This window comes from Vicia villosa, unplaced genomic scaffold (assembly GCF_029867415.1).
Source record: "Vicia villosa cultivar HV-30 ecotype Madison, WI unplaced genomic scaffold, Vvil1.0 ctg.000881F_1_1, whole genome shotgun sequence".
NCBI classification, from domain to species: domain Eukaryota; kingdom Viridiplantae; phylum Streptophyta; class Magnoliopsida; order Fabales; family Fabaceae; genus Vicia; species Vicia villosa.
In genome coordinates this window covers 376,171-390,947 of record NW_026705397.1, presented here as the reverse complement: position 1 = coordinate 390,947, position 14,777 = coordinate 376,171, and the positions used below count along the sequence as shown (strand labels likewise).

The following is a 14,777-nucleotide window of genomic DNA, read 5'->3' as shown; positions in this document are numbered from 1 at the left end:
ATGTTGCAGGACTTGGCTTGTAGTTGAGTAAGATTGGTTGTGATAAAAAAATGGTTTTGGATAACAAGAACATAAATGTATCGGTAATAGTAATTTAGCAGTAGCAGTGAGATTTAATTAGTAGTCATAGCAGTAATAAAAGCAGTATCGATGTAACCGAGTACGTAAAATAAGTGGTAAAAAATTAGTTACCCGAATTAGTTAAATTTTTTTTGGAGTAAGTCGTGTATACGAATATGTATTTTTGATTGATGTGTTTCGTTATAATTATGTCGAATAAGTTGACTTGCAGGTCTTATGACTAGTGTTGAACGAATTAAGTTGATGACAAATATGTAGTTGTTATGTAGATGTTGTTATGTTGTTGTTGATTAAGTTATAGGCCTATGGCCAGTGTTGAAGCGATGTTGAGTACCTCTTTTATTGGTACAGTATGGATAAGTTGTTGTGTTATGACGTTGATTGTTGTTGTTTATGAATTGTTGCATTCATTACATTTGCATACTAAGTTGGCCTGGATTGCCACCACGTTGAAAGTTGAAGGCTTATGCCTTGGCCTTGATGGCACCACGTTGAAGGCTTATGCCTTGTTGAAATGCCTCGATAACCTGACATGTTTTAAGTTGGGAGTTCTACTCCAATGGATCCACATGCATATGCACAGTTGATTCGCATTCAAGTTGTATATGTGTAGTTGGTGCTATCGTGTTGTTGATTGAAATCAGTTGTTGTTATTAATTTTGTTGTTGTTGCTATGTTGTTGTGATTATCAAGTTGTTGTTTGTTGCCGTTACTAAGTTGATGTAACTATTCAGTCGTTATTTTGTTGTTGTTGTGAAGCGGTGAGTAATTGTATGATTCTTATCTAATACATATTGATTATCATTCTTCTGTTTATTTTCGATATCTCACCCCTTCTGCTGATGTTTCCCCTACCATGGGAAATGGACAGGTACTCAAGATTAGTTGTGGATGTTCGAAGCATTCTTAAGAAGTCTTTATGTTGCATATGATAACTCGAGAGGTTCTTGCTCTAATATGTAGCATTCGGGATGGGATAATGAATTGTTCTATGTTGTTATTACTAATTTAGTTGTTAAATAATTATAAAGTTGACGTTTTGAAGTTATAGTTGTTCCAAAAAGTTGTTAGTTGAATATTAATAACTATAAGTTGTTTTTTAGTGTAATAAAGTATGATTTTATGATTCCGCTGCGTGGTATTAAGAGTTGACTTAATTTGAAGAAAAGTACATGTTGTATTCTAAGTTGAAATGTGACATCCCTTGCGTTGTTTGTGAAATTTTTATACTCCGATTTTAATGTAATTGTTGGGTAGATTTGGGGTGTTACACTCCACCTTAAGGTGTGACATCTAGACTTCATCTTCCTTGATTATTAAGTAATAGAATAAACATCTAAATACTTGTGGTCAACACAAATAGCAATTGTTCTTAAATCCTCTTAAGAGCTCCATATATCCCATCAGACATACATCATATTTTTTATGATAATACCTTCAGACTTCTCATAGATAACTAATGTTTATTACAAAATTCATTAGTCCTTTGGTAGAAAGACAAACAATCATAAGCTTTAGTGAATTGATCACGAATTCTTCAATTCTTCAATGCCATTCAATTTCTATTTTAAAGGCATCAACACACAAATAAATGATAGAATGAAACTGAACATTTCACCAATAACATTCTTACAACAGTTTGAGTGTCTGGATTAGTTAGTACCAATCATCTTAGTTGAAGTTATAAGAGAGGTATGAAGGATAAGGCAAAAACCACCTTCTCTAGTCATTAACCACTGCTTGGTTAACCAATACTGAACTTGACCTTCGAGGAAGTCAAACAAAAAGACCTATTAAAATCACACTTTTATAGAAGAAATATCTTCAGTTTAAGCATTTCCTTAGCATGAGTATGAAAATGTCTAGCACAATATTGAGACATTAAGATTGAAATCCTTGACCCATCCTTTTCTTGATGAAAAACAACCTTTTGTCACCTTAGAGTTTTCCCATTGCTAATAAGCGATGAAAACTTATCTTCCTGAAACTTTAAATCATCTTTCCCTTGAAGAAACTCTTTCAACAGATCTAGATAGTCCTAAATGACTTGAACAAGATATCAAGGTTTAAGATTAAGAGTTACCTTGCAGAAACATAGATTGTAGACACTTCTTTATTCTCTTAAGACATAAGATCAGAATCTAATCATCTCCTACTTCTTCATGATTGACAAATACTTTTATTCTAGATGCACAAACCATAGAATAATACTTCCAGCTCATAATGAGATAAATCTTCGTAACATAAATCTTTATATGAAATCCATCTTCCACTTAAACCAATATTACCTTGGAGACCATAATCAGGAAATTTCCTAATTAAGCCAAGACAATGAAACCTACACAGTTGTCCCTGAGATAAGCAAGACATTCTGCTCCACACCGATCCAAAGTATCCACACTCATATGAATGCTTTGACATTGATAAATCTCTACTCCAGTTCCACCTTTTTCTTTCAGCATTACAGACTTGCTAAAGTCAGTACAGATGTTTTGACAATTGGTCTAGATAATCTATCCAATCTCCTCAACACCTGATTGGATCACCTTCCAAGGAACACAATAGCAATAAGAGACCTTTTCATTAGAGACCAGGACACAAGCTTCTTCAGAGTTGTAAACAAAAGTCATGCTCTTGTTTTCAATAGTTGTAACTTTCATGTCAAATCTCTTGAATAGAGACCTGAGAGTCATCTTCTAGATCAGTCTTTATACTGATCACTTCATACCCAATACACTAAGATTGTGCCTTTATGAGTGGACTTGAAAATTTCCCAAGTATCTTTGGCTACAAATTAAATGATAATGAGTCTGACAAAGAATCATATCAACCCCATAGAACATGGTATTGATAACTTCGAGGTTACATAAAACTAACTCATACACTTCCCTTCAATCTCTTCAGAAATAGGATTCTCCTATCCTAATCATTCTTCAAGATCTGTTGTCCAAGAGTTATATCATTCTAGTGTTCATAAAGAACAATAGTACCCAAAAGATACTCCCTGAAGCTCACCCAAGGACTAGGGCGCCTTCTTTGATACCAATTGAAATTTCTCTGGTACATGCAACATATGTTCATACTGATATCTTAATAACAGATCTAATATCGAGACAGATATTCCAACATCTGCTAGGACATCATGAACAGACTTTTGAAATTGTGATTATATAGAAAATAAATATGCAGAAACACAAATAACACACACAGAGTTGTTAACCCAGTTCGGTACAACATCACCTACTCTGGGGGCTACCAAGCTATGAAGGAAGTCCACTATAGTAGTAGTTCAAGGCCTAAATAAGTCTCATTCTTACAACATTCCATCCTAATTAATATCATGTGCTACCTCTACCTAAGACCATCCTAGATATGAGAAGTCCCATCTCCCTTCCAATTACCGCAACAATGTCTAACTGTCTCAGTCACAATTACTGTATCAACGTCCTTTCACCTAACTGAAGACCACACTTCAAAAATCAAGTCACAAACTAGTGACAAGGGAAGACTACTGTAGCGGGGAAAATCTGATATCAAAGCCATAGGATGACTCGAATCAATATTTCAGTGAAAGTCGCCACCGCGCTTTATTGTTTCCAAAGGAAAAGGGAAAAGAACGAAAAAACCCAAAGTTTGTTTTTTTTAAAACAAAAAGAAGAGATCTTAGGTACGGGTGTTGCTTATACAAGGGGAAGGTTTTAAGCACCCCTCATATCTGTGGTACTCCACATGAACCTTTTTGAAAATCTGTGTCGTGTGTGCTAAAAAAGGGTTTGTTTTATTTTTAAAAATAAGCTCGGCAAAGCGTTGAGCTTTGGGCCTACATACCTCCTTGGTGCAATGGAGAAGTCAGAGCTAATGTAGTTCCGCTTAAAGGGAAAACGGTTTTTAAAACGAATAAACACTTTATTGTCGTCGGAGAGAAATACTCAGCCATTGATCTTGAGCATGAGAACAAACAAGTTCTTTGCATCGCAAATGAAAGAAGGGCTCCAACTCGGATAAAATCAACGAGTATGCCACTAGCTCTCTCACGCGGAAAAGATCTCATTTTATCAATCAATTTCAAAATCGTGGGGTATAACCACTCGTTTCGACAATTAACGGTGTCTAAACTTTTGAAGAAAAGCCACTAAGGGCAAAATATATTTTAAAGAAAAAAGTTTTGAAAAGATTGCAAACATAAGAATGTTTTGGAAAAAGGGAGAAGATTTTGAAAATTAAAGAAGGGGAGGAGATGAAGAGGCTATCCTATTGCGTAAAATAAAAGCTAAGGAAAGAAACGGTCTAACCGAAATAAGAAGCCAATACTTGACATTGTGAGTCAAGGTAGATTTCCTTTCCTTTGGAATATCAATACTAAACCAACACATTATCACTTGGGGATCCAGATGAATTTATTATCTTAGCACTATTTTGCATTAAGCACATTGAAAATTCTGACGAAAATTGGGCAGAGTAACGGCTGTTTTCGGGTAAAATCCTTATCTCAATGCCTTGGAATTAACCATCAAGGGCTTTCAAGGAAATACCTGCACATACAAACAGACAACAATCCAATGCCAGACAGACAGAATAACAGCAGAGTAATAACATCATAAGGGTCCAGAGGTACTAAGTCCATAAGTCTAAATCTCCAAAATGCTAGGGATAGTAACCAATAGTCCAAAGAGAGCCTTAAACGTTTTTTAGGTTTTTGTTGTTTATTAGTGTTTTAGCATAAAAGTAAAGTATGGTCCAAGTGGACAAAAGAAAAAATAGCGGAAGCATAAACATATGTCCAAGTGGACAAAGAGAAAATAGCAGAATATAAACGTCCAAATGGACAAAGAGAAAATGACGGAATGTAAATATGATGAAATGATAAAATAAAGCGATAAAGCGAGAAATATAATGAGCGGTATAATAAATTGCGGAAATTAAAGTTAGTTGTAAGATGTTAAAGATAACCATCTTGAAACTTGTCAAGTATGTTATCAAAGTTAGTAATGAAGATCGATGGTGAGTGAATGATGTAATCGGATTTAAGGTCAATGGAAACTTATCAGAAGCTTGATAAAATCATAGCGACTACACGATAAATTTCCATAAGTCATAAATCAACCGCATACAATTCTCTTCCATATTTGATCTTTTATCGAGTCGGGACAAATGTAGGAGAACTCTCCATGTAACAAGATCATCAATTAAAAGAAATAAGAAGGAGAAGAAGAAATGATCTAGTCTTTATCAAGAATCCATAGAATTCTCAAGATATTAAGACTTTCATCGATCAAAAGAAAACAAGAAGAAAGAGATAAGAATGGAAACATAAATTGATCTAGTCTTCATCAAGAATCCATAGAATTCTCAAGGTGTCAAGACTTTCATCGATCAAAAGAAAGATAAGATGAAAATAAGAATGGAAACAAATTGATCTAGTCTTCATCAAGAATCCATAGAATTCTCAAGATGTCAAGACTTTCATCGATCAAAAGAAAGTAAGATGAAAATAAGAATGAAAACATAAAAGATAATCAACTCACACTATCATTAATATCATTCATCCATTTTGGTGGATTAAGTCACTTCAAACCTATCAACACCCTAGATCCAATGATATTAATGAAGTGTAGGAAGAAGGAAGCCAAAACAAGCACAAAAAAGGCAAAAAACCACATTCTGCCTGCTGGAAATCGATTTCATGCAAGGGGAAATCGATTTCCATAGTGCAGTTTTAAAAAAAAACAAGTTACGTTCAGCAGGAAATCGATTTCAGCCTTAAGGAAATCGATTTCCTCAGTGTAAATTTCAGCAAAAACAGCATTTAAAGGCATGAAACTTGATTTGAACAAATATACAAACACCTTATGATCACACATCAACTTGAGCACGAAATTTCCATCACAAAACCAGCAAATATCATCAATATAGCATCAAAGATGCATTGAACACAAACAACAAAGAATCACATTGTGATATACAAAAAGGATGAAGAAAATTACCAAATCTTGAACAAAACTTAGATCTACTTCAAGAATCACCAACACAAATCTTGATCTCTCAACAATTGAAGAAAAAAGAGTGAAATAGATGGTGGTTTAGCTCAAAGTTTGTGAGGTTCAAGATGTGACTCACAAACTTTATGAAAGAACAAAGAGCTTTGGTGAATTTGGTAGGGATGAGGAGAGAAATTGCAAGGGGTTTTTTGGCTCTCCAAGCTTGAGAAATGAGGGAGTAGAGACCTCTATTTATAGGATGGGAGCAAGAGTAGTGGCAATTCGGTCTTTTTGCATTTGGTAATTAATTTGTGTTTAATTGGTGATTAAAGTGGTATTTAAATGGTAAAATGAGGTTTAAGTGGGTTTAATGAAGGGATTAATTTTGATGAGGTGGAAAATTGGTAAATTGATCAAATAAAAAGGTGCCAAAATGATGTCAAGCTTCCCTCCTTATATTTTTTGAATTTCGCCTTAAGGAAATCGATTTCCCCAGGAGTGAAATCGATTTCACTCTGTTCCAGAAGAGAAATTGGCGCAAAATACACTAGGAAAATCGATTTACCCAGGAGGGAAATCGATTTCATGCTGTCCAGAATGTGATTTTGTTGATGATTGCTGCAGGGAAATCGATTTACCCAGTAGGGAAATCGATTTCATCAGTCAAAAATGTGAAAAATGCCTTGTTTATTGCATGTCTTGGCTTGGTACCTACAAAACAAAAGCCTACAAAGAAACAAAGCAATGTTTTTGGTATTTGGGTTAGTATAAAACAAATTAAAGAAAATTAGGTGCTTGATAGTTCCCCTCAAAGACGAAGCAAACATAACACCGAAAAATGAAATCTCAAGATTGTGATCTTGATTAATGATTGAGATGCAAATGATGTATGATCTTAGAGTCAAAAATTGGGGTATGACAATTACACTTCTAATAAAATATACTTTGTTCTGCTTCCAAACTTCAACTAAGAAAATAACTTGATCTTGTTTAAAAGCTTGATCAAGAACATAACTCAACTCTTATGCTTAAAAGCATTAAGAGTGAGAACAAAAACTCAACTCATTACCTAAAGGTTTTTGAGTGAGAAAAACAATACCTACCATGATTATCAAAAGACACAAGGGTGACTGTTGCACCCCAAAATTTGCCCTCTTTATTTGAGCTATAAGTTAATAATGATGTTTATTTCGTCATTCAAAAATTGAAGAAAAATAATAGAGAGTTTTCATGGGTTTAAGAAGAAAGGCGTGAAAAATGGTTTAAACAGTGGAAATAAGAGAAAATTCGCAAGTCATATTTGGAGGGTGATATGAGCTAAGTTCCCGCGTTGTTTAGACTGTTTTGACGATATCTACAACTTTCGTGTTCGGCTCGGAAGCCAATTCTTTGAGGAAGGTTGCCAGATTTGCAAAATACTTGAGGTTTCATAGTGAAAAACAATGCTGAATGTAGGGTTTCGGACCTCGGAAAATTCATATCTCCTAATCCGCTCGTCGGATTCACTTGAAAATTTAACTGGAGCTCCGTACCATCATTACCAAGATTTCATATGTTCGGACCGAAGGCCAATTATGCACGGAAAACTCCCAGCATTTTAAGGATCATCGCGTTGTTTCGGTAAAAAGTGTGTTTTCGAGTATGTCGCGCCGAGTTTGAAAATTCATAACTTCTTCAATTTTTATCGTATGGAGTCCATTCCGGCGGCATTTTCTCGGAAATTTCGTTAGCTTCGATTCTTCGTCACACATGCATGTTCAGATTCTGAGCCGAAGATAGGGTTTTATCGAGTTCTTTGAGCGGTACTCACAAAATTCTGCACAGTCGCACCAGATGAATCGACGTTTCTCGTCATTCAAACGCGCGTATTTTCTTCATCGCTTATCGGATTGAGGTGATTCTCGCGGCTACGAGTCACGAATTTGGTCATCTTCACCGTGGCATTGGTTTCGTTCCGGAATTCAGAGCCGAACCGAGTTTCCTTAAAAACGAACCAAAATAAGACGCACCGAGGGCAATTTGGACATTTCGCGTTGACAATATATAAACATTTTGCTCTTCACAAATCAAAGAGAGGACTCTCATAATTTCAATTCACCAATTCTTCACAAACACATTCTCTCAATTCTCTCTCAATTTTCATAGATCAAAACCACAAATTACATAAAACTTTCATCAATATTCATCAAATTGCATCAAGATCAAGAACATGGATTGAAGAATCAAAGATCAAAGTTCGAATTTCTCTTCCTCTCTCCACATAGAGTGGCGCGCCTCTCTCTCTCCCTCATTCCGGATTTCGTTTTCGAGTTCGTGTCGTGTTCGCGTTCGTATCGTGATCGTGTTCGTGTTCGTGCTTCGGTTTGGATCTTCATCCGGTAAGCCTTGAACCTTGAATTAAGTGCTTAATTGTTGATTATATGTGAATTCAAATCTAGATCTACCTCTTGTTCTTGATTAATGGATGATTGATGATGATTGATCGGTGAATTTGCGTATTTTTTGCTCGAATTGATCGTGTTCATGTGGATTATGTTTAGAATTGATGTTCATTGCATGTAATTGATATCCGTTGATGATGAATTATGTTACTCGTGGTTGAATATGTGATTTGTTGGTGATTTTGTGTGTATAATTGTTGTTGATAATTTGTGTTGCTTGCGATGTACTCAACGTGTTTGTATAAATGCATGTGCCATATTCTCGATTGATATTTGCTTTGTTTGACGCGTCGCACTTGGAATAATTGTTAACATGTGGATCGTTTGATGTGTGAATGCATGTATACCACGATATTTGATGTTTGTTTGTGATTAATCTCGAGTTGGTACGTTTTTGGATTGAGTGCGAATGGCTCTAAGGTTCCAAAATGTGTAAAATTCTGTTTTTATACGCCAGGAACCGGGTTGTCCCTAGGTGGGAAACGGTTCCCAGCTTCATGAATTTTTCATTCTCTGTGTTTTTGTATGGGGAACCGGGTTGTCCCTAGGTGGGAACCGGTTCCCAGCGTGCTAATTTGACCTTTCTCTGTGTTTTTGTACCAGGAACCGGGTTGTCCCTAGGTGGGAACCGGTTCCCAGTTTTCTAAAATGTTGACTCTCTGGTATTTTGTACCAGGAACCGGTTGTCCCTAGGTGGGAACCGGTTCCTGTGTGTATTTTTGTGTTTTTCTTTTCTAACTTCAATCCTACATAACTTTTTACTCGTAGCTCCGATTTGCACGTTCTTTATATCGTTGGAAAGCTTGTGAAACGTACTATATCATGAAATGATTGCTATTGATTGATTGTAGGTTATTCATGTGTGTTTACCTCTTGGCATTTGTTGTCCTTTTTATGTGTGCGTTAATTGTTCATTTTCTTTTAGCTTATAATGCAATAACGCAATTCTGATTGCGATGTTTGTTATCTCTAACTTGTGTGCTAGTATGCAAGGCTTTTGGATGGTTACCGATCGACGCCTATCACTCGAGTGTTCCGCTTCACTTGCGGGATACGATCCTATGTCACTTGTATCGTGTTCTCGACTTGGAGACACGATCCTTTTACTTTATATCTGCTTGTTTGGTTTGCTTGTTCCTCTTGCAGGTGTATCGTGATCATGCTCGACATGTGAGTCGACGTTTGTGCGCTTTATGGCTAATCGGTGTGCTGACTATTTTCTTTTGCTTTGCTAGCTCGCTCGCGGGATTCCTAGTTTCTTCGCTTCGCCTCTCTTTAGTTTACGGATCATCATCCGTTTGGTATTGATCCCGTTTCATTTTACTTTTCTCGCACTTTATCGCTTTACCGCATCATCCAATAACATGAGAAGTAGGACCTAGACATGCATCTGGCCAAGCCCTCGAAAGAGGCTCTGTTTTTGTTGGTGTGTTTATATTTGTGCTTTGCGGCAGGGAGTCACGGTGTAATAAGTCCTATATGGCACTCCGTTAAGTCCTCATGGAAGGCATGCGGTCAAGGGTTCGTAATCAACCCCCGCCTAGTCTCATCGAGTCCGTTCGGTATGCGCACGCTACGCGTCGCTTGCTTCCGAACCAGCACAAGATCTTGTTATCGAGTATGTCAGGAAAAGGGTTCATGCAGCCGGACCCCCGCCTTTCCTATAGCTCGCGTCGCTCGACGTTGATGCTCGATGTACGCACGCACCGTTTTCCTTTATGATCCGTGACGGCTTGGTTGCTGAGAGGGGTCCGCCCTCTTGTCTATGGCCCGATCATTTTCACGAGGTCTAATGCTTGGTTGACTTGGGTTGAGCTGCTCCCCTTGGCTATGGCGGGACCGCTTTTCTACCATTCGGTCAGTACCGTTGGTTTTGTTTGCTTTACGAGCGGATGCTCGTTTGTGTGCTTCTTGTGTGCTTCCCCTTTTCTCTCGTAGGTTGATAGCTTAGCTTAGACTTGTACCCTTCGTATGATAACATTAGGTAGCAAGCTTTCCCCCTTAGCTTAGGTATTCCTCATGCATTCTTTAAAACACAAACCACACTCTTTGATTTTCTTTTCTTAAGAGCTTGTTATTTCCGCTCCATTCCCAGCATAAGTCTCCAAAGGTCGAGCAGCGGAGTGTGAATGTAACTCGTTCACCTAAAAAACACAAAACAAACAAAAATTAGTTAGCCGAGCTACGGTACCTCTGATTCCGCAAAACGGATACGTAGGCAGCGGGGTAGGGCCCGTGCGAGTATGACTCTTTCTTTTCCCTACATTTTGCATGCATTTAGTTCAGATTTAGCGCAGTTTGCTTACACACCCATAGGTTTAGACATAAGCGTGGATACCATCGAGTACGATGGGCGCGAGGGGTGCTAATACCTTCCCCTCGCGTAACCGACTCCCTTACCCTTTTTCTCTGGTCGTGAGACCGTTGTTTTGTTTTGTGGTTTGCTGGCATTCCCTTCCTTTTCAGGATAAATATGTTAGTGGCGACTCTGTTAATTTTCGCGGTAGCGACAGCTGGCGACTCTGCTGGGGACGTCTCGACCTGTTGCTGGTCCGGACCTAGCGAGTCAATCCTAGCGCTTGTGTGTTTATCTTTGGGTGCTTTACTGCTTTGCATATTTACCTGTTTGCATTGCATTCTATGTGCGCTTTTACTTTTCTGCATCATATTCTGGACTGTCTGGATTTCTATCTGTGGGTGGGTGTTTCAAGAGGTAAAAGGCCCAATACCCAGGCTATGAGTGATACCATAGGAACTAGGACTAGAGTGGCCGTGACGGACAGAAGGCGTATGCCTGATTGATCTGAGCACGTATCCACGGGCAGAGCTTGGTGGAATGAGGCAATATCGTATGATAGCGCCTACATTCGATCCTCTGTTGGCTTTTCGACCTACCTTGGCCTAGATTTACCCGTGAGTGGGGCGGGAATCAATCATTGCTTAACAGGTACATTGATGGTGACTTCGGATCTTGTTCGTGGGTTACCGCTGTTCTTGTTCGTGGGTTACCGCTGTTCGTGTTCGTGGGTTACCGTTGTTCTTGTTCGAGGGTTACCGCTGTTCTCGTTCGAGTGTACTGTTGGTTCCTGTTCGTGGGGTACTATGGTTCTTGTTCGAGTGGTAGTCTGTGTTCTGTTCCAGTGTGTTAGTGACTATCTGTGTTCCGTGTGGTATACCATTTGGGGGCCGAACCTTTGGCTCTGTATTATGTGTGTTACCGGCAGTCCAGAATGCCTGGTGGGCGGCAACAAGCCCCACCATTTTGCATCATAGCATATTTATTTCCAAAAGAAACGCAAAAAAAATGTATAATAATAGCATTTGCATGTCATATTTTCAGGGATATTCAGGAGTTCACCCAAGTTGAAGATGGACATTCCCACTGATACTGTCAAGGATCGTACAAGGCATACCAGAGCTTACAAGATTCCGGATATTGATGTTTCGGGATTGATTGGTTTGAGTTCTCGGTTGGAAGGGGAGGTTCTTCGTGACTTCAATCATGATTATGGCAATTTGCTCTCCATCCTCAAAACATCTTTCGATCCAATGGCTTTGATCACCCTGTTTCAGTTCTATGATCCGCAGTTGAGGTGTTTTACATTTCAGGACTATCAACTGGTGCCAACACTCGAGGAATTTTCTTACATACTCAACATCCGAATCACTGATGATGTACCTTTCATTCGAATTCCCGAGGTTGTGAGATTTGAAAAAATAGCTGAAGCTCTTCACATGGGTATAAAGGAGGTGGAAAGAAATTGGAAGTCATCGGGCGGTGTTTCTGGTTTCTATCTTTGCTTTTTGATCAGTAGGGCTGAGGATGCGGCGAAGAAGGAGCAGTGGGTTGATTTTAGTCGTTTGCTTGCCATCATGATTTATGGTATTGTCTTGTTCCCTTCAAGAGAGAATTTTGTGAGTTTGGCGGCGATTTGTGTCTTTATGAACAAAAACCCCGTGCCAACGTTGCTTGCAGACGCTTATTTTTCGATCCATTCGAGAAGTAAGAAGGGAGGATATGTTGTTGGTTCTTGTCTTCCGTTGTTGTATCAGTGGTTCATGTTGCATTTGCCGGTGAGAGGACCTTTTGTGCTCAAGAAGAATTCTCTTAAGTGGTCAGATAGGATTGTTAACCTCACATCTTATGACATCAGGTGGAACTATTGTGTGGGGAAGATTTGGAACATCATCACTAGTTGCGGTCAATATCCCAACGTTCCTCTCATGGGAACCAGAGGTTGCATTAGTTACAATCCCACCCTCTCCTATCGTCAATTGGGATATGCAATGGAAAGGGCTCAGAATGATGTAGAAGCGTTTGAATCAGTGTACTTTGCTGATGGTAAAGATTCTCTGGAGCTAGAGAAGATAGCGTATGCTTGGACCAAAGTTCACAAGAGAGATCAGAATACTTTGAGCAAGAAAGTTCCTATTGCTATGGGTCCTTACCGAAAGTGGGTTGAAGCAAGAGTGGCACATCTGTTGTTGCCATTTGCGAGGTCATGTCCATTGTATGAGCAACCTCCCGTGGTTTTATCTGATACCGTTGCGGCTGAACTCTATATTCAAACTGAAGTGGACAACATCAAACTAAGAGCAAAGGACAATGAGGTTGGCTTGGAGAGGTATTTTCAAGATCGCGAAAAGGCGGAATTGGCTCGTAAGCTCAAGCATGCGCAAGGTGAAGGTTCAAGCATGACACGTGCCCAAAGGCGATCTCATGACTTGATGGAAGAAAGCTTGTACCGAAAACAACAGGAATGTGCGAAGTTGCGAAGGTCCGAAAGCAATAGCAAGAGAAAGATGCAGGATTCAGAACAACAGTTGATGGAAGAGAAAGCCAAGTCAGCTCGACTTGAAGACGAACTAAGAAGACTCCGAGCCCAACGGAGAGGAGATGGAGGAGTTCATTCTGTTGTCAGACGATCCTAGTGTTGCTGTGGTTTGGATTTGTTTGGTCCAGGGTTTGATTTGATGTGTATTCTTGATGTTTGTCGCCCATGTCCAGGATTGTTGGATGGGGTCGCATTTCGATGTCCTGGATTTCTTTTGTATGCCTTATAAGCACATTGTGACACGGTTATGTGTTTTGTTTGTATGAACTCAAATTCTCAGTTATGTTTGAATGAAGTATGCTCAGTTTGCTGAATTATTCTCATGCGTGGATTGTTGTTCGAATATATTCTGTATTAGGGTTTCTATGTCCTATCTGAAAGTGGGATGAACTCTTGGATACCTGAAAATTGACAAACATTTCATGCATATCATTCATATATCATACATGTCATGTATTTGCAGGTTTTGCAGGTCTTATATCTTATGTCTCACTGTTTTGTTATCAGAAGGAGTGCTAAGACGGCTAATCACCCGTATCCGACTAGGAGCAATCAGAGAAGGCAGATGGAACAGATTCAGGAACAAATGGCTGAGATGAGAGCTCAATTGACAGAGCAGATGAATGCGCAGATGGCGCAGTTTATGGAAGCATTGACTAATGTGACCAAGGGGCAGGATGACTTGCGGGTTCTCGTCAAGAACTCCAGAAGGAATGAGAACGGAGGACATCCAGGGCTGTTTGATGATGTGTCTGGTAGAATTGACGATCATCATGATCCGAATGAGTTTGATCACGTGGGAGGGCACTATAATCCTTTCAATCAGCATCACGGGTTTCCACCTCCACCTCCGTCTCGTCTGTTGGGAAGGAGAGATCATCAGAACCGTGGTAATTTGGATTTCAATGTTTAGAACTTTGACCAGGTATCAAGGCATAGTGCTGATGGTGCACATGATGAAGTTGAGAGGTATCGTCTGATTGAAGAACGTCTCAGAGCTGTTGAAGGCAAAGGGGTGTTAGGCATGGATATCAATGACTTGGGGTTGGTTCCCGGTGTGAGGATCCCACCAAAATTCAAAGTTCCATCTTTTGACAAATACAATGGGGCGACTTCTCCCATGACTCATGTCAAAGCATACTATCGCAAGATGTCAGTTTATTCTGAGGATGAGGGTTTTCTAATGCATTTCTTCCAGGATAGCTTGGCTGGAGCTTCCTTGGAGTGGTATGTTCAACTTGAACGCACCCATATCCATTCTTGGAGAGATCTTAAGGAGGCTTTCATTAAGCACTATCAGTACAATGTTGATATGGCACCCAACAGGACCCAGTTGCAGAGTTTGGTTCAAGGGTCTAAAGAATCTTTCAAAGAGTACGCTCAGAAATGGCGTGAGTTAGCCGCAAGAGTTCAACCACCGATGACTGAACGTGAGATGATTG

General features: G+C 39.1%; 1 protein-coding gene across 1 annotated transcript; it reads left to right on the top strand.

Moving 5' to 3' along the window:
* The first annotated feature begins 11,869 nt into the window (after positions 1–11,869).
* LOC131631917 (uncharacterized) lies at positions 11,870–13,432 on the top strand. The gene is made up of 2 exons (XM_058902676.1): positions 11,870–11,983; positions 12,110–13,432. The coding sequence occupies exons 1-2, from the start codon at positions 11,870–11,872 to the stop codon at positions 13,430–13,432; spliced, it is 1,437 nt and encodes a 478-aa protein (XP_058758659.1).
* Positions 13,433–14,777: the final 1,345 nt, after the last annotated feature.